Source organism: Typopeltis vanoorti, chromosome 12, assembly GCF_054136105.1.
Source record: "Typopeltis vanoorti isolate ZY-2024b chromosome 12, IOZ_Tvanoo_1.0, whole genome shotgun sequence".
NCBI lineage: Eukaryota > Metazoa > Arthropoda > Arachnida > Uropygi > Thelyphonidae > Typopeltis > Typopeltis vanoorti.
The window spans coordinates 50,483,712-50,503,457 of record NC_143560.1 but is presented as its reverse complement, the minus strand read 5'-3'; the positions used below and the strand labels follow the sequence as shown (position 1 = coordinate 50,503,457).

General features: G+C 34.4%; 1 protein-coding gene across 4 annotated transcripts in view; it reads left to right on the top strand.

Annotated features, from left to right (window-relative positions):
• Nucleotides 1-19,746, top strand: part of LOC150100781 (GRB10-interacting GYF protein 2-like) — a 525,021-nt gene that overhangs the window by 249,385 nt on the left and 255,890 nt on the right. For all 4 annotated transcript variants that reach the window (XM_090401532.1, XM_090401529.1, XM_090401530.1 and 1 more), the window contains exon 16: nt 13,130-13,255. In XM_090401532.1, the coding sequence (XP_090257658.1) occupies nt 13,130-13,255 (126 nt within the window). The remainder of the gene's footprint in view (nt 1-13,129; nt 13,256-19,746) is intronic.

Below are 19,746 nucleotides of genomic sequence, written 5' to 3'. Positions count from 1 at the left end.
TGGAGCAAAAAAATTTCATACTCAGAAAATAATGCTTCATCTACTTCATTACATTCATTGACTTTTCAGGATAATACAGATAAGAATTATGATAGCGAGAATAACATGACTCCAAAATAGTACTTATTTATTTATTGTTACTATTAACAAGGAAAAAGAATGATAATTCCATTTTTCCGACCACCGACTTTAATTCAGTAATAAAATTAGACTGGGATATATTGGCCGAAGATTTTAATAATACATTTAGCCGACAAGTTTCGCCAACCTGACTCTTGGCTTCATCTGGGCATACAGACGAAGTCTAGTTTTGCCAACAGTCAGGTTGGCGAAACTTGTTGGCTAAATGTGTTATTAAAATCTTCGGCCAATATCCCAGTCTAATTTTATTATTGAATTAAGGAAAAAGAATATGGATAATTTACATTTAGTGAAGTAGAAAATGGAAATAAAAAGCTTTATTTATAGAGAAGATAAAAGTGGTGTGTTGATATGTGTTTGTGGTTTGTCATGGATTTTAAACATCGATTATATAAAGCTGAATAGTTTTCCGCTATTATCGAGTACTGATCACACAGAAAAGAAATATTTAAATCTAACATCATTGGTCGTTACTTAATTTATAAATTAAAAGGTTGTCCAAATTTTCTTCTGTCAGTTTCATTCTATTATCTGTCAGAATTAGTTTTAAGGCTGAAAGCACTTCTCTACACTTATTGTATTCCAGGAAAACCAGTAAGTGTTTTTGCAATCAGAGTAAGGCCCTGGATTTTTCTTCGCCCATCCTCCAACACTTACGTTGCAGGAACACCAATAATTATTATTATTGCAATCACAGTAAAGTTTTGTTTGCCCCGAATGTGTCTTCTCCTATCTCAGATGTCCATAATATTTGTATATAATGGCATCCTTTTTCTTTCTCTATAGTTTCGTATTTCCTGCAAAATGCTTCCATGCATGGATCAAGTTTGCATTTTGTATCTTCGGATAAAATTTCACTGAATTCATCCGATAGAAAACTTTCAAGCAGGGTTGATGTAGAACTGGTTCTTTCAGTTGACATTGATGCAACAGAACTTAAATTATTTGAAGGACTGGAACACAGTAAAGTGGAGGCAACTGACAAAGCTTCCTATTCAGTTATTTGGTTTGAATCTTTCTGAATTCTCATGAATTTCCTGTCAACTTCTGCCAGTGTGTTTTTTGCTGCCAATATTTTTCATGATCACAAGAGATAAAACAGGTCAAACTTGGGTCTAAATATTAGACAGCCAATGATAGTTTATTTTCTAACAAATTAGACTTTCATCTTTCCATAGTGTTGATTGAACTTTTTGCCAAGACTTTACTGTGGGTCTTAAGTTTTAGTTTCCGTTTCATCCATTGGTTGTTATTATTGTATGGGCACCTCTGTGGAGTCTGAAGGCTCATCCTGAGAGACCCCCAAACTATCCACACAATCTATCATACTTCTCTGTGAACCTTTATTCAACTTCCAGGGATAACTTGTTCTGGCCTCTCTTGCCAAGTGCTGAAATATTTCCCCTGCATCTATCCTGTAAAACCCTTTAAGCAACCTAAACGTTTCTATCATATCTCCTCTTTTTCTCCTATCAACCAACTTCTGTAATCCACACACCTTCAATCTATCCTCATAGGGAACATTCCACAGGCCATTCACCATCTTTGTCACTTGCCTATGAATCCTCTCCACCGCTTCCACATCCCAAGAAACCCCTGAGTTTCTTGGGATGTGGAATCATTATCTCTATTTAGCAATATGTCCTCTAAACTTTAACTCTCTGTCTACCACCATCACTATATCGCTAGCTTCATCTATTTCCTGGAGTACAGTGCCATCAGTGTGATAAATGGTGTGTAATCTATTGATCCCAAAATGCATAACTTTACATTCCTTGACATTAAACTGACACCCATGAACTTTTGTCCATACTGACAGCTTATTTAAATCATCCTGCAAGCTCTCCACATTGCCTTGATTAACTATTATTCTACCTAATTTGGCATCATCAGCAAACAACTGAATATTTAATTTCAGGTTATTTCCTATATCATTTATGTACAAATTAAACAGCAATGGTCCCAGTAGTACTGAACCTTGTGGCACACCACTAGTCATCTGTTTTTGCCTCGATTCTTCCCCTTCATATACTGTTTTTTGATATCTGTCCAGCATCCATCCTCTGATCCACTTAACCAGTGTCATATCTATCCTCATTTGTTCTAATTTGCATAACAAAAGTTCTGTGTAGTATTCTGTTAAATGCCTTTGTAAAATCCAGCAGAATCATTATGTAGCCATTTTCTTTCATATGAGAGTAACGCAGCTGTTACTATCCTTTGAAAAGTTAGTAAATTACTAAGGCATGACCACCCTTAACAAAGCCATGTTGACCCTCATAGATTATCATATTTCTGTCTACTCATTTTTGAATTCTCTTTTTACCAATTTTCTAGTACTTTTACCACGACGTCTGAGATGCTGACCTAAAAATCTTCTACCGCAGTCTTAGAATCTCCTTTATGCAAGGGAGTTTTGTCCTCTTTCCACTCCCATGGAACTCTACCAGAGCTGAGACTTAAAGAGCCTAGTCAAACACATTGCTACTCTCCTTGCACATTCTTGCAAATCCTAAGCTGTTATCCCTTCTAATCCCACAGCTGTATTTACATTGAGATTCTGCAATATCCTAAGGACCTCCAGTTCATCCATCTCTGTTCCCATATTAGTGTCTGTCACATACATTAAAGCAGCAACCTCACTAGGATGATATACCCTTGCAAAGTGGTGGTCACTCAGTAACTCTTATTACCCATTAAGGTTAACCTTTCATTGTCATTCTTCCTCTTACTTGCTATATAATGAAAGAACTCTTTGGGATTTCTTTTTGCCTGCTCGGCTAGATTCTTCTCATAATCTGATTTTGTCTTTCCTTGCCATGCTTGTCACCTTTCTCCTTATATACTTTCTGCAGCTCATGCTCAATAATATTAGTCATCAATCTAATGCTAATCCTGCACTTCTCCTCCTCTTCTCCTATCCTGTCTATCCTTCCTAAAAAATACTGTATCCTTTACATTCAGTAACAGTTAGTATGTCCAATTCTGGTAGCTATGTCTCACTAATGCAAACAATCTGAGGTCCCACCATATTGACCGAAGCAACAATCTCTACCCCTTTGTTTCTGATATTCCTATTATTCATGTATAGACGTAATCTACCTGCATGTTCTTTTGTATACTCTTGCCTGCTGTCTGCATGACACAGTTGGACAACTTGCAGATCTCTATTGTTCTTTAGTGCCTTATACATGTAGACATCTTTGCGCACATTTGATTGGTCCAAACCTCTCAAACACAAAGTCAAAATTGTTTTCTCCTCGTAATCATTTCTATGATAATTCCCATTATTAGCACAGTTATATAACAGTCACTCTTACAAGCATATTTTCACCATTCCTCCCATTATAATTTAGTTTCTATGACTCGGGTGCATGCTGTTCCTCTTATACAAATGTGATCTTCCCCTATAGTCACTCCACATATCTAAAAACTCACATGCATTCCTTCTACACAGTCTCCTCATTAAATTGTTGGCCATCATAGCACTTCTTGATTCATTTCTATCATATCGAGGTAATATACTTACTATTTTCACTTTCTCACTCTTCACTCTCAAATTTGATCAAATTTATCTCTTCTCTCATAAAGTAATATAATCAAAATCTCAATGTCATATCATAATGTAATCCTAAGCTAATAATTATTACTCTATTAATTAATAACTAGTCTATCAATAAGTAATAGTAATTGTATCTTAATTCAGTCTAATTCCATACTGTAATTCTTAGACCACCACATTTGTTGAGGTGTGGTTTATGTTGGTGTATACCAACTGGTATACATTTGCTGGTCTTGTTAGCCAAGCAGATAGTATATCTGTTCTTCCTTTGGTGGCATGGATATTTATCAGAATGTTTGTGGTAGACAGTTTTCATTGCTTGGTATGAGATGGCATTGCTTTGGGGTGGCTTGAAAATGCACCATGTTTGGTCTCTCTAGAACCGAATTCATGGATTATTTAATCCTCTCTGCAATACTAACTGGTACTGGCTGGATAACTGAAGGTACAATTAGATGATGATGTACCAGAAGTCAGTTGACATGCTCATTAATTGAAAGTTTGTTCAGTCGAAGTTTGGATAATTGCTCACTGTAATGATCAAGTCTTAGAGCTCTGGTAGATTGTAAATGCATAGACTACAATATATATTCTTCAAAACCGTATTAATCATAATAGTGATATTGAATGTGCTTTTTTATGCTCTCCAAGTTAAATGCCAAGTTAAAGGTCTTTCCAGTGGTAGATACGAACAAGCAGATACAGATATGATAGTTGGAAAGGAAGGGATTACTATCCACTTTAGCATTGAAGCAGCTGCCAAGGGCACCAGTCTAAGAAGGGTGCCAGTGTCAGGCTATTTTACCAATTATAGAAATTGTCATATCACAGAAGGTGTTTAGTTATGAATTTGCCAAGGGCACTAAAAACCTAGATACTTCTCCTTTTTCCATTTCACTTAGTCAGCTTACAAGGATGTGAGTCTTGATAAACCCTATGATGATCCAAAAGTTGTGGAGTTGAATCCCTTAGAAGAATGGATAAGGGGTTGTCAGTTTACTGTGAATTTCCCCTCCCCAACACTCATACCAATCAATATAATCTTAAAACAGTAGCAAACATGATCAGAAATGCCTACTGTGATCATTTATCCCTCTTATTGGAGAACTCGGTTAAATTGGTTAAAAGATTGCCACATTTGTGGCAATCTTTTAACCAATTGCTACTTTTCCCATAATATAACTGAAAGTGTGACCCCCCCCTCTTCTTCTGTACTACATTATATGTGTATCTATCCCATTCATTTGGGAACACCTATGACAGAATAGTTTTTCTATTAAAAGAAACATATCTTTCACAAATAAACTTAACTGTACGAATAACTTACTTTAAAAAAAAAAATATTACATAGAATTTTCATCCATAGTTCCTAGGTACTCTTGGTATGAATATTTGGAACAAAGTACACATACACATAACAGAAAATTCAAACAATCCAGTATCACTGATTCAGTGCATTAGCAGTCGTTCTTAATAATAAAATGCATTAGTGTAATGTAAATGAATAAATAAAAATTAAAAGTAAAAATCATGATGAGCAGAATCAAGAAGCACTTAATAAAGGGAATAAATGGTCCATAAGACCTGTTAAGATAATGATGTTCTTATCTCTCCTAATACAGTCTTTCTAAAAGAAATCTGCTCTTGTATGGAACTATCTTTCTTCCAAAGCAAGTGTGTAGAGGAAATAGCATGTTGCTGCATGACAAGACTGTCAAGTTCATTATACTTGTTGCAGTTTTTATGTTCTTTGCAACAAACAGCAGAGGATCTTCCAGATTGGTTCAGGTATGACCTGCTGCAGGAAATGTCAAATGAGAAGCTTTGCTGACTAAAGAAACAGAGAAGTAATGCACATAGGATGCTTGGAAGTTAAAAAAAACCAGCATATCTTGGAGATATATTTGGATATATCATTCACATAAGGGATGGAAATATGATTAACTTCCCCTTAAGAAAACAAAACTTTTTAACTGCTCATGGCTTTGATGATAAAGGAGTCATTGAAACCATTAAATATGAAGATAAACTTAAAGTTGGTATTTCCTGAAATAAGGCCTCAGTAGAACTGAGTAAGGAACCAAGGTCTTGTAGCAATAGTTTTTTAAGTGAATTTTGTCCTTGGATGGGCAGCATTAATCTTGTATCAAACATTGGGTGTTGTCATAATGTAGAACCAGTCCAGATAGCAAAGATATCAACATATTTACACTAGCCATTGATCTAGAAAGAATATTACAGAGAAGATACTGCTCAAGATATAATTGGATTTTGTAATAACTGACTGTTGTTGCTCTGCTGAGTCATTTCTGTTGCATTTTTTTGTTTGTGCATACAATTTTGTTCGTCATTTTGCATAACTGGAACAGAACTGTCTATGTGGACAAAAATTTCACAGTAATAAATATTTTATTAGGGAAGATATCTATATCACTAATTTAGTTTCTCAATAGCATTTTCCCAATCTTCTATAGCAAGATACATATAGAGCAAGCTGGATTTAAGCCTAAGTAAAGTTGCTGTGATTAGATGTTGACTTTGGCCACCTATTTTGAAAATGGTTTGGTAAATGCCTAAGGGCAATGTCTGTTTCTGTGGATCTTTCAGCAGATTTTAGCAGTTTGGTGGAGGATGTACTCCTAAAATTCCTAGAGGTCATCCCCTTCTCTCAAGATTGCTAATCTGGTAGATAATATATTGTCAGATACATGGATTCAAGTATATTTTAATGACACCCAAATTCCATAATCCAAGGAATCATGTTGCACATGGATCTCTGTCAGCTCAGTTGCTTTTCAGTCTATAACTATGACATCCCCACCACTGTCTCACTGAAATGTATGTATGTAGATAACTTTGCAATTGCAACTTGGATCAAGTTGCAGAAAATACATGAGCAGAACATATCAAAACTTGACAGCTAATTTAAACAGTGGCACTTCCAATCTTTCCTGCATAAAACTACTTACTACTTTTCATTTAAATAGTGAATCAAACCATACTTTTAAAGTCTACTTTAGAAGTAGCATGGTAAAATATAATAGAATCCCCAAGTATCTTGGAGTAACTCTTGACAGATCCTTGATTTTCAAAGATCACTTGACAAAGATTGCTGTCAAATTAAAAACTTGCAATAACATCTTACAGGAATTGCAGAAATTCCTGCTAATTTCTGCAAATTCTTACAGAAATTGAAATGCGCAATGTACTCTTCATAGAGTACATAATGCATTACAAACAATAGCTTTGGTTTTAGTGTTTCACACAGTAGAATACAGTGTCCCAATGTGGCTTAACATTACTGACGTATCACAGGCTGATATTGATCTCAACAAAGCCATAAGATCTATGTGTGGAACAATAAGATCAATACCAACTTGCAGGATAGATTCTAGTCATCAGACTGGAATCTATACTACAGAAACACTTCTAACTTTTCCTGTTCCAGCTGCCACACTTAAGAGCTTTATCCTTCCAATCTGTAATCGACACTTAACCAGATCAGGAGAGGACATACAAGATGCTCCATACTGTAATTGTGATAATTTAGCCAGACTGTGAAATATATTGTTGATGACTGTTCTGTGTTCTTTTAATCTGGAACTTATAGACTTTCTGTTAAACCTATAGCTTTGTTATGGATTGAGAATCAAACTTAAACTATGATGACTTTCTGTATTGTATAATAGTTCTGCCTATTTATTCTCTTATCACTTTCTATATGTACATTATTCATTAAATAAATAGTAGTTTTTCTTTGTGCATTGATCATTGTCAGTGTAAGGTGTTTGGATCTAAATTGTAAAAATTAAATTATTTTCCATTTTTGGGGTATTCATTTATCATCACCTAAGTGAACTCTTGCTCAGTGTGTAAATTGTTACAAACTAACCGAGGGTTCATTGCATAAAATACAACTCTGACATTTGGATTGCTTTGGTATGTATTGAATGGGGATTCTTTCCCTCTTAAGGTTTCCACCTGGTCTCTGATGACAACCAGCCAGTTTTAAACAGTTCTTAGGCCTTAGTTCTTTGTTGACCAGCAGTAATCAGCTAATTTCTTTTCATAAGATTATGAAAAGAAATTAGCTGAGCAAGCAAAAGAATTTTTTTTTTTTTTATATATATTGTTTTAAATGTGGCAAGTAAGAGGAAGAATGACTATGGAAAGATAACTTTAATGAATGCAGATGGTAGAAAGGTGACAGATGACCTTGGAGGATGTACTCACTTTGTAAGGGTATATCATCTAAGTGAAGATATTGTTATTGCAGAGGTGATAAGGACTGATGTGAAAACAGATTGATGAATTGGAAGTACTTGGGTTATTGCAGAATCTGAATGCAAATACACCTGTGGGATTGGTTGGGGGTATCGGCTTGCATTTTAAGAGAATGTGCAGGGGAACTGGCAATGCCTTTGACTAGGCTGTTTATTTTAAGTCTCTTCTCTGGCAACGTCCCAAGAGAGTTGAAGGAGGATAAAATAATCCATTTGTATAAAGGAGGATCTAAGTACAATGTGGCAAATTTTAGATCAATCAACTCAGGAATATTGGTAAAAACTGGAAAACTTGGTTAAAAAGAGAATTCAGGAAAAGGTGGAAAAGAATATGATACAATGTAACTGGTAATTAATTTACGGAATTAACAATGCATATGAAGTATTTAATTAAAGATAACTTTAATGAATCACTTCTATATTTCGGCAATGTCACATTGCCATCTTCAGGAACATAAAGATATGGTATGTGCACTAAGGAACTAACAAAGCAAATGAGGAAGAAAGTAAGAAACTAATTTTGTTCCTAAAGTCGTAATGGTGCCCTCTTGCGGGCTAATTTGGTAGTCTTGGCAGTTGGGCTGAAGTTCTCATAATGAAAGTCTCCCAAATTTGGGGCAGTTTCATGCACCCAAATTTGTTGAGGTTAGGAACGTTTTTTAGAGCTGCTGAAGATTCTTTGAATAATCTTTCGTATTTAAACTTGCTGCGATGGATTATTTTTGTTTTCTTCCAACGAATTTTATGGTGGGTATCTAAGGCATGGTCTACCAACCCAGAGCGGCTGTACTGGTGAAACCGGATGTAGTCTTGGTGTTCTGAAATCCTGATATTTGTTGTTCTGCCTGTTTGGCCAAAGTAGGACAATTTGCAGCTGCAAGGGACCTGGTATACACTAGGTAGGTCTAGGGGAAGTGGTTGGTCTTTGGTAGAGCGGATAAGGGATGCCAACTTTTTATATGGTCTGTAACAGGAAGTTAGGTCATATTTTTTGAGGATATTAGTTATTTTTTCAGAGGTGCCCTGGATGTAGGGGATAGTGATAGACTTGGTGTAGTCTTTATTGTGGAGGGGGGGGGAGGGGGGTTGTGGTTTATAGGTTTTAGTATTTTTTGGATTTTTTTGGGGTTATAGCCATTGGCTAAGAAAGTGTTGAGGATGTGGTTTAGTTCCATAGTCAGGGCCTTGTCATCTGAGCAGATTAATTTTGCCCTGTTATATAGTGTTTTTATCACCCCATATTGTTGTGAGGGGGGTGGTGGGATTGCTGGTGAATGTATCTGCCAGTGTGGGTGGGTTTTCTGTAAACAGAGAAAACCAAAGATCCATCAAGCTGGCGGGTGATTAAAGTGTCTAGGAAGGGGAGGGTGTTGTTTTCCTCTTTTTCTAAGGAGAACTGGATTCTGGGATGTTGGTTGTTTAAGTGTGTTAGGAAGGAGTGGAGTGTGTTTGAGCCATGTGGCCAAATAGCAAACACATCATCCACATAACGAAGCCAAATAGTGGGTTTTTGTGGGGCAGAGTTTAAGGCTTTCTCTGAAATTCTAAAAATTTTTTTGACAATACCTATTTGTAGTACTAGTTGTAAGCCTTCAATTTCGATTTTGAAATGTGTTAAAAATTATTTATGAAATTCGTTAACTGAGTTGCATTTAACTAATTTGTCAATGATGTTCATAGAAAATGATGTAGTTCAGTTATTAGATTATGAATATATTATCGATACATTCAGTAAACATAAAGCGAGAAAAGTTCCAATTTAGTTTTTTATATTTACAATTTTAATATATGTACATACTTGTTCTAATGTTTCAACAGTGGTTAATAATTTTTAATGTAAATGTTAATAATTTTAAAGTCAATTTTACATAAATTTTCTGCAATAATATGGGTTGTATATCGGGTGCAGTATCTCGAAAGAGAAAGGTCACCAGTGGTGTGCCGCAGGGGTCAGTTTTGGGGCCATTGTTGTTCATTTTGTATGTTAATGATATTGGGTCGTATTTAACTAGTGATATCTAGCTGTTTCCGGATGATGCAAAACTGGGGAGAGCAATGCACAGTCAGGCTGATGTTAATGCCTTACAAGAGGACTTGAATAGATTGCAGATACCCATGAATGGGCAGGTAAGTGGAACTGTCAGCTCAATGTTGCCAAGTGTAAGGTTTTGAGATTTGGTAAGCAACGATGGGATGCAAAGTATACACTTGGTGGGGAAACTTTAACAGAAGTAGAGGAGATGAGAGATCTAGGAGTGATGGTGGACAAGAACCTGAAATTCAGGGGCCACATTGCACAAGTTGTGAAGACATCACATCAAGTAATGGCAATGATGCAGAGAGCCCTGACATGCAGAAATAGAGAGGTTATGATTCCATTGTATAAGGCCTTGATTAGGCCTCATTGTGCACAGATTTGGTTGCCAGGTTTTCATGGTGACAAGGATATGTTGGAAAGGGTACAGAGAAGATTCACAAAGGTAGTCAGTGGTCTTTGGAATGTGGAGTATGAAGACAGATTGAATGTAAGTTGCAGAGCCTCGTGAAGAGGGGGGGGGAGATGATCGAGACATATAAGCTGGTCAAGGGTTGTTATCAGGTAGACATGGATGAGATTTTTCATAGAATGGGAGAGGGGAGTAGAACAAGAGGCTATCTGGAAAGTGTATAAGGAGGATGTGAGCAATGGAGTGAGAAGCAGGTTCTTTGCATGGAGGATGGTTGGTGAGTGGAATGCATTGCCTGAGTGTGTTGTGGATGTGGACACATTGAATCAGTTTAAGACGTGGTTGGATGAGCATTGTGTGCAATAGTGAGTACCTCTCACGATGAGTCTCTGACTCCATGGAGGTGGTCAAATGTTAATAATAAATAAGATAGACAATGTAATTTTTCCTATTCTTTTTTTATTAATAAATAATTATTATATTTTGCATTTTATTTTAAATGCCACAATAAACAGTAATGAGTTATGATGATCATATCTGTGACTGCAAAAGGCAAAAAATAGAGATAAGGAAATAATTGATTGATCAGTATTTTTTTTATTGAGTAATAAATTGATTTGATAGCATTACTTAGTATTTAGAACAAGGGGACCTCAAAACTAGATTGTGCTTTGGGCCCCTCCAAGTGCTTGATCGGCCACAGCTGATTCTGTTGTCTAATTCCAGATTCATCCTGCCATCCTCACTAAAAACTATGCCTAAATAGCTTTAATATTTTACTTGTTCCAAAAGATCTCTAATCAGAATGCAGTTGAAGTTTTCTCTGTTCCTGCCTATTTTCATAGTTTCATTCTTTTTATTGCTGATTTTCATGCTAAATTTGTTACAGCTATTATTCAGTTTAATTAGAGAATCCTGGAGAAGTGTACTAGATGTGTTTGAGTACATCATCTGTATAAAGCAAAGAGCTAAGTTTGACATCTATAATTCTAATATATGATCTAATGTCACTTTCTTTCATAATGTGATCCATATAGATAAATAAGGGTGAAGATAATGTGCTGCATAGTTCAGAGGGCCTGGACAGAAGGACGAATTCCAGATGATTGGAGTAGAGCTCTCATAGTTCTCATATATAAAAAGGTAAATAAAACTGATTGTGAGAATTACAGAGGTATTTCTCTACTGAGTGTTCCTGGTAAGATTTATGCCAATATACTTGAGAAGAATTGTGGAAGGAAAGCTTGGTGAAGAACAAGCCGGATTCAGGCCAAATAGAGGCTGTCAGGATCAGATCTTCACTTTACGACAAATAGTCGAGAAATCATGGGAATGTAACAAAGATCTGTATTCAAGTTTTGTAGATCTGGAAAAAGCATATGATAAGGTGCCAAGAGAGAAGCTATTCATTATGCTACAGTTATATGCTGTCAATGGGGCATTATATCAAGCAATACTTAGTCTTTATTTGAGTTGTAAATCAGCAGTTAGAATTGAAGGAAGTACAGGAAGATGGTTTAATGTTAAATCTGGTGTCAGACAAGGATGTACATTATCACCTCTGTTATTCATTATTTATATGGATTACATTATGAAGGAAAGTTCTTTGCTTTATGTGGATGATATTATACTTCTAAATAAATCCGCTACAAGTCTGCAAGATTCCCTGACTAAATTGAATAACTGTTGTGATAGATATGGTATGAAGGTCAGCAATAACAGGACAAAGATAATGAAAATAGGCAGAAGCATTGTGAATGGAGAACCTATAGAACAAGTAAAACAGTTCAGCTACTTAGGCACGATTTTCAGTGAAGATGGTAAATTATATATGGAAATAGTCAACAGAATCAAGAAAGCTGGTATGGTAGGAAGTCAACTGAATAAATTTATATGGAATAAGGAAGAAATTAGTCAAAACACTAAATTAGCTGTATACAAGACAGTGTTCAAACCAATTTCAACTTATGGGTCTGAGAGCTAGCTCAGAAGTAAAGCACTTGACCAAAGACTACAGACCGCAATATGAGAGTCCCGAGAAAGATTAGGGGCGTAAACAGATGGCATCAATGGCAAAATCATATTAAAAATGAGGATATTAGGAAGTAACTTGACATTGTCAGCATCCAGGAATGCATTAGCAGAGCTAATCTCAGGTGCTATGGTCAATTATAAAAAAAAAGGGGCGAAGAAAGATTAGTCAAACAAGTGTTCTCTGCCAGGTTGTCAGGATACTGTATCAATCCACCAAGATATAGGTGGATTGATATGGTAAAAAGTGCCTTAGAAGATAGATATATAAATATAAGATCTGACAATATTGTAGCTTTGACAGGTAACAGATTGATTTGGCAGAAAATTGTAGGTTAGGTAGTTAGTAATGATGTAAATTTTTCATGTAGTACTATCATATCCTGTACACCCCTTGAGGCTAAATGTCAGGAATTTGATGATGATGATGATAATGTGCATCCTTGTCTTTCTCCTGATTCTACGTGAAACCGTCTTCCTGTATTTCCTTCATTTCTAACTGTTGACAACTTAAATATAGGCTATGGATTGTTCTGAAGAATTTTCCATATATATGTGTGTGTGTGTGTGTATTATCAAAATGAAAACTCTGGCTTTTTTTTTTTAAATTTTGCATTTTATATAGTGATGTGAATTATTATTAAAAAAAATTATAATTTTTATAGGCAACAAGCTCAGTTATATCAGTTATTTAGTCAGTTAAAGCAGCAGGAGAATTTTTCTGCTCTTCCACGTCAAGAACAGCAACAAATGCTCATACACAGGTTCCTTGCTCAGCAGCAACTTCATGGGTATTGTATTTATATATTTTTAAATATTTTATTAATGCATGTTGGTTTAATTTGTCTTTTTTTCTTTCTTGAATGGATTAGTGTTTCCTAAAAATTAAGTCTTAGCTTTCCTATAAAAAGCACTACATGTTATTGATATTTAATAAGTAATACCACATTCTTTACTAGAACTAAATGTCCAAGCAAGAAAAGCAGTAGTTTCTTTTCAGTATCTAAAATTATACATTCCTCTCAAATCTTAATCACTCATTCATTACATTCATGTATCTTAGTCTCAGAAATAAAACTAGAGATTTGTAATACAAAATCAAATATTTAATATAAAAAGTTACAAATACATTTAAAATTTTACTAAAAAATTATAAGACACTTACTCACTCTCATACACACAACTTAAGTTTAAATTCAGGAGGGAGGCCTTAACCACTGTACTGGTCTTGATGTGCGTTTACATGTCCATAATTACATGGATGCAAAGTATCCATTGAAGTCAGTATAACCTTTAGATATTATAAAAATTATATGGGCACAAAGCATTTACTTTTGATATATTTTTATCCTTATAGTCAGTTTGGGTAGTTAAGGTTTATAAATTTATATATTTACTTTTTTGCTATACTTGTATGTACATAAGCAGCACTGTGACACTGCAGCACCCCCCCCCCCAAGGAAAAAATGAAAAAAATAAATTTTGTTTGTGTTTATAAATAATAATGCTTGCAACATTATATAAATGCAATCCTTCATCTTAAAGGTTACAGCTTATGTTTCAACATTTATTGAATAGTAAATAATTGGAGTTGTTTGATTAATGCTTTAGATTAACAAACAAATGCACTGCGATCTAACACAGTGTCGGAATTATCGTGTGCGGTCAGTTGCAGCTAGACTTGCCAATATTCATTTGCACCTGCCACTGCATGTACCAAGTGAATCTGACACTGCTTGTTGAGCAGTGTTGCTACAGATAAATTGTATGCTTACAGGCGTTATTTCTGTGAGATACAAAACATTTATCATTAGTGTGTGTTTGTGGTGAGGGTGAAATATTTTTGGTAAATCTCATTTTATTCTGTTAAAATAACATATCTATTTATTTATTATAGATATAAAGCTGAATTATGACTAGTGTCACTGTTTAAAATATGAAAATAATTATTATTAAAAGAATATGTAAGACCACAGTAATAACTTAATAAGGTACAGATATTTCATACTAAAACTAATAGTACATCTTCAGTGGTACAAACAGTTATAGGAATGGAATACAAGTAACGAACATTCAGTGGATCACCTATTAAAATACATTGTTGCTGTGCATTAGGAAATGATAGAAAATAATAATTAATATTTAAGATAATTGGTTTTTTTAATGATTTCATAAAATAAAGGTCTCCCATCTTTGAGAGAGAGAGACAGTCATTTCAATTGAAATTCGGTCGGTGTAAAATAGCTTCACAACTTTCTTTAAAAAGGCATTCATATTTGAACCTGCATCTATGGAGGAGAATAGCTTTATCCCACTGGATATTATGGGTAGTGTTAATACTGTGTTGTGCTAGACCAAACTTCTGAGGTTTGTTGTATTCAATATAATATTGATGTTCTTTAATTCTTTTTTTCACAGAACAGCCAGTTTGTCCAAAATAAGAAACATCGCATTCACAGGGAATTTGGTAAATGCCAGCCAAAGACAGAGATGACAGTTTATCTTTTGTAGAAGGCAATAAAGAAGAAATTTTGATGATAGGAATATACGTGAGAATCAATTGGTACTTTTTTAAAATACTACCTATAAGTTCTGAGATTCCTGGAATGTAGGGGATTGGAACTCTGCGGACTGTTGAAGAAACCTTAGGTATTGGAACATAAGATTCAATTATCTGTTGGATTTGAATAGGGTGGTAATTATTCGATTCCATTAACTTTTTAATGATTGAAAGTTCTTGTTGTAAGATTTCTAGAGAAGAGCAAACTTTATGTGCTCTATTAAATTTTTGAGATGTGTGGTGAGCTGACATTTTATGAATGTATCTGTCAGTAAATGTGGGCCTTCGAAAGACGCTTGTAGATAAGGTACCAGAAGAAGTTAGAGTAAGGAGAATGTCCAAAAATGGTAAAGTACCTGAATTTTCTTTTTCTATGGTGAATTGGATACGAGGGTGAAGGCTATTTATCTGTTGTAGAAAGGTGGAAAACTCATCTTCAGTATGTGACCAAATGGCAAAAACATCATCGACATAACGATACCAAAGAGATAGTTGAGGATGAATGGATGAAAACATAGTATCTTCGAATTGTTTCAAAAAATAGTTAGCCAAAGGTGGAGACAGAGGGCTACCCATGGCAGTATCTTCAACTTGTTTGTAGATATTGTTCTTCCAACTAAAATAACCTGAATGGATAACAAATTCGAATATCTTTGCGATATCTAGAGGATAATCTTTATATAATAATTTGACTGTGTCGGTTAATGGAATATTGGTAAACAGAGAGACAATGTCGAAACTAACTAGCAACTCAGACTCTTTGATTTTTATATCCTTGATTTTTTCAAGGAAATCTGTTGAATTTTTTATGTAGGATCTGGAATGTCCAGTGAGAGCACTTAAAGAATGTGACAAGACTTTTGTAATTCGATAGGTAGGAGAATCAATGCAATTCACGATAGGTTGTACTGGATAGCCTTCTTTATGGATTTTAGGGAGGCCATATAGACGGGGAGTTCTTCCGAAGTAGGTGCGTAATTTATCCACATAATTTGGGTGACCGACTGAATTTAAATCGAAATGACTGTCTCTCTCGAATATGGGAGAATTTTATTTTATGTAATCATTAAAAAAACCAATTATCTTAAATATTAATTAATCATTTCCTAGCGTGAGGCAACAATGTATTTTAATAGGTGATCCACCGAATGTTCGTTACTTATTCCATTCCTATAACTGTTTGTAACACTGAATACTATTAGTTTTATTATACTTTTAGTTTTAGTATGAAATATCTGTACCTTATTAATTAAAAGTTATTACTGTGGTCTTACGTGTTCTTTTAATAATTATATTATGTCATACCTCTAAAAAAAAATAAAATTAAAAAAAAAGGAAAATAATTATATTTTCTTAATTATCGTTACATGAAAAAATAGAAATAAAAAATAAAGGTTGTCCAATTCCAGATATTATTATTAGTCAGGAAGGAATAAGTAAAAATAAAAAATACATCAGGTCTTTTAACAGTGAGTGCTATGAAAAATTAAATAGCTTTGTGATTGCTTAACTAGAAATGCTTTATTTTGTTTTCCTTATTTGTTTTTGTTTTTTGGTGGCAATACTGTATGAACGCAAAGTAGTTTTACAAATATAAACAGAATAAAAAAAAAAAAATGAATATTTGATGTGAAAAGCATCAAAATTCTCGAAAACACATGGAAAATGTTATTTTGTTTTCATTATTAGGACAAGTTAATATTTCCGAACACTTAATGTGGCTTATAGAACATCAAAATTGAAAGATAATGAAGTGAAGAAAAACCGAGAAATATTATCAAAAATAATTGATTGAATAAAATTTTGTGGCAAATTTGAATTATCCCTTTGGGGACATAATGAAAGTGATTCGTCTGAAGATTCGGGAGTATTTAAGGGGTTAATAAATTTCGTTGCAACTTTTGATCCTTAATTCAGTGTTTAAAGGGACATCAAAAGCTATTCAAAACGAATTATTACAATACATACTAGAAGTTGGTCATGATCACATAGCATGTAGCAGTCATGACTGACGATAACACAGACGTTTCTGAGCATTCACAAACACTGATTGTTTTCCGTTATTAACTTCGAGGTAGAATTTATGACCACAGATGGTTTGTCAAAATGTTTACTTAATGAAATAAAGTATCGAAAAATGATTCGAATAAGTTAATAAGTTTTGGAATATAAGCATCATGTCTCATGTTGAGATATTATTATTATTACTTAACACCTCCAGAGAGTCCAAAGACTCATTGAGGAAGGGCGCCTACCCTATAACTCTCTGTCTCTACCATTCCACCCACCACAACTACCTTCATCTACTGCAGACCACAAACAATAGTATTTTCACAGACAATCACAAACATCCATGCCCATGGCAGGATTCAAACCTGCAGCCTTTTGGCTGGAGAGTGGATATGCTAACCACTCGACCAAGCAAGCCAGCATGTTATATAATCAAATACAATCTGGAAACATTTGCTAATAAGATTCGAAGAGCATTAAACGAATTTTATAAAGCAATTTCAAATATTCAGAATGCTGTAAGTCTGCTAGTACTACTAAAATAATGGAAAGTAAAGAAGTATGTGATAGTATCTGTGTGGAAGCAAAATAAAGATTTGTATTTACCAATCATTTAATAGCTGCTAAACTGTTTTATCAGGAAAATTTTAAAATTAGAGTAATTACTTCGAAAAATTGCTAAATGAAACAAGCAGTGATAGCACAGTGGTAAAAAAAACACTCAACAGGCATACAGTCAGGAATACATATCCATACTTAAGTAGAAAAAGCCATCAAAGGCTAGAAATGTGGAAAGGCAGCAGGAGTAGATGATATTCGACCAGAAATGCATAAGTATGGTAGTATAAAAGTCTTACAGTGGCTGCACTGTATAGTTCAGAAGACGTGGACAGAGGGACGAATTTCTGATGATTGGAGTACAGCTCTCATAGTACCCCATATATAAAAAGGGAAATAAAACTGAATGTGAGAATTACAGAGGTATTTCCCTACTGAGTGTTCCTGGTAAGATTTATGCTAGTATACTTGAGAAGAATTGTGGAAGGAAAGCTTGGTGAAGAACAAGCTGGATTCAGGCCAAATACAGGCTGTCAGGATCAGATCTTCACTTTACGACAAATAGTCGAGAAATCATGGGAATATAACAAAGATCTGTATTCAAGTTTTGTAGAGCTGGAAAAGGCATACGACAAGGTGCCAAGAGAGAAGCTATTCAATACGCTACAGTTATATGGTGTAAATGGGGCATTATATCAAGCAATATTTAGTCTTTATTTGAGTTGTAAATCAGCAGTTAGGATTGAAGAAAGTACAGGGAGATGGTTTAATGTTAAATCTGGTGTGAGACAAGGATGTACATTATCCCCTCTGTTATTCATTGTCTATATGGATCACATTATGAAGGAAAGTGGTATTAAACCTGATATCAAAATTGGAGATGTTAGTGTCAACTCTTTGCTGTATGCAGGCCATGTTATACTTATCAATAAATCTGCCACATCTTTAAGATTCCCTGACTAAATTGAATAACTGTTATAATAGATATGGTATAAAGGTCAGCAATAAAAAGACAAAAACAATGAAAATAGGCAGAATCATTAAAAATGTCAACTGCGTTGTGAATGGAGAATCTGTGGAACAAGTAAAACATTTCTGCTACTTAGGCATGATTTTTAGTGAAGATGGTAAATTAAATATGGAAATAGACAATAGAATCAACAAAGCTGGTATGGTAGGAAGTCAATTGAATAAATTTATATGGAATAAGAGAGAAATTAGTCAGAACACCAAATTAGCTGTATACGGTGTTCAAACCAGTTGTAACTTATGGATATGAGAGCTGGGTCAGAAGTAAAGCACTTAACCAAAGACTAGAGACTGCCGATATGAGAGTCCTGAGAAAGATTAGAGGCATGAACAGATGGCATCAATGGCAATATCATATTAAAAATGGGGTATCAGGAAAGAACTTGACATTGTCAGCATCCAGGAATGCATCAGCAGAGCTAATCTCAGGTGGTATGGTCACTTAAATAGAATGGGCGAGGAAAGATTAGCAAAACAAGTGTTCTCCCGGTTGGCAGGAAAACGATCCAGAGTAAGACCAAGATATAGTTGGATTGATACAGTACAAAGTGCCTTAAACAATAGAAATATAAGATCTTATAATGTTGGAGTCTTGACAAGTAACAGACTGATTTGGAGGAAAATTGTAGATAGGAAATTAGTAATGATGTAAATTTTTCATGTAGTACTATCATATCCTGTACATCCCTTGAGGATACATGGCAGGAATTTGATGATGAAAAATTAGAAACAAACAGAATTTAATTTTTTTTTTTTACTCTAGAAAAGAATTTCCCAATTTTAAAGGATTACTTTCATTATTAAATGTATTAAATGAAGAAAATTTAGCAAATCTTTTTAGTGAAATAATTAAACTTATAAAAATTTTATTTACAATTCCAATGACCACAGCAGAACCAGAAAGATTTTTTTCTTCTTTAAATAGGGTGAAATTATGTTTAAGTAAATACTGTCAACCAAGAGCGATTAACAGCACTGTCTATGATTTCAATTGAAAAAAAAAAACATGATTTTCAAATTACAAATTTTAATGAAAAAGGTTATTGAAAAATTTTGTCAAGGCAAAAATAGAAGAATGGATTTTATCTTCAAATAATATTTTGAAGATAAAGCAAATTTTTTTAA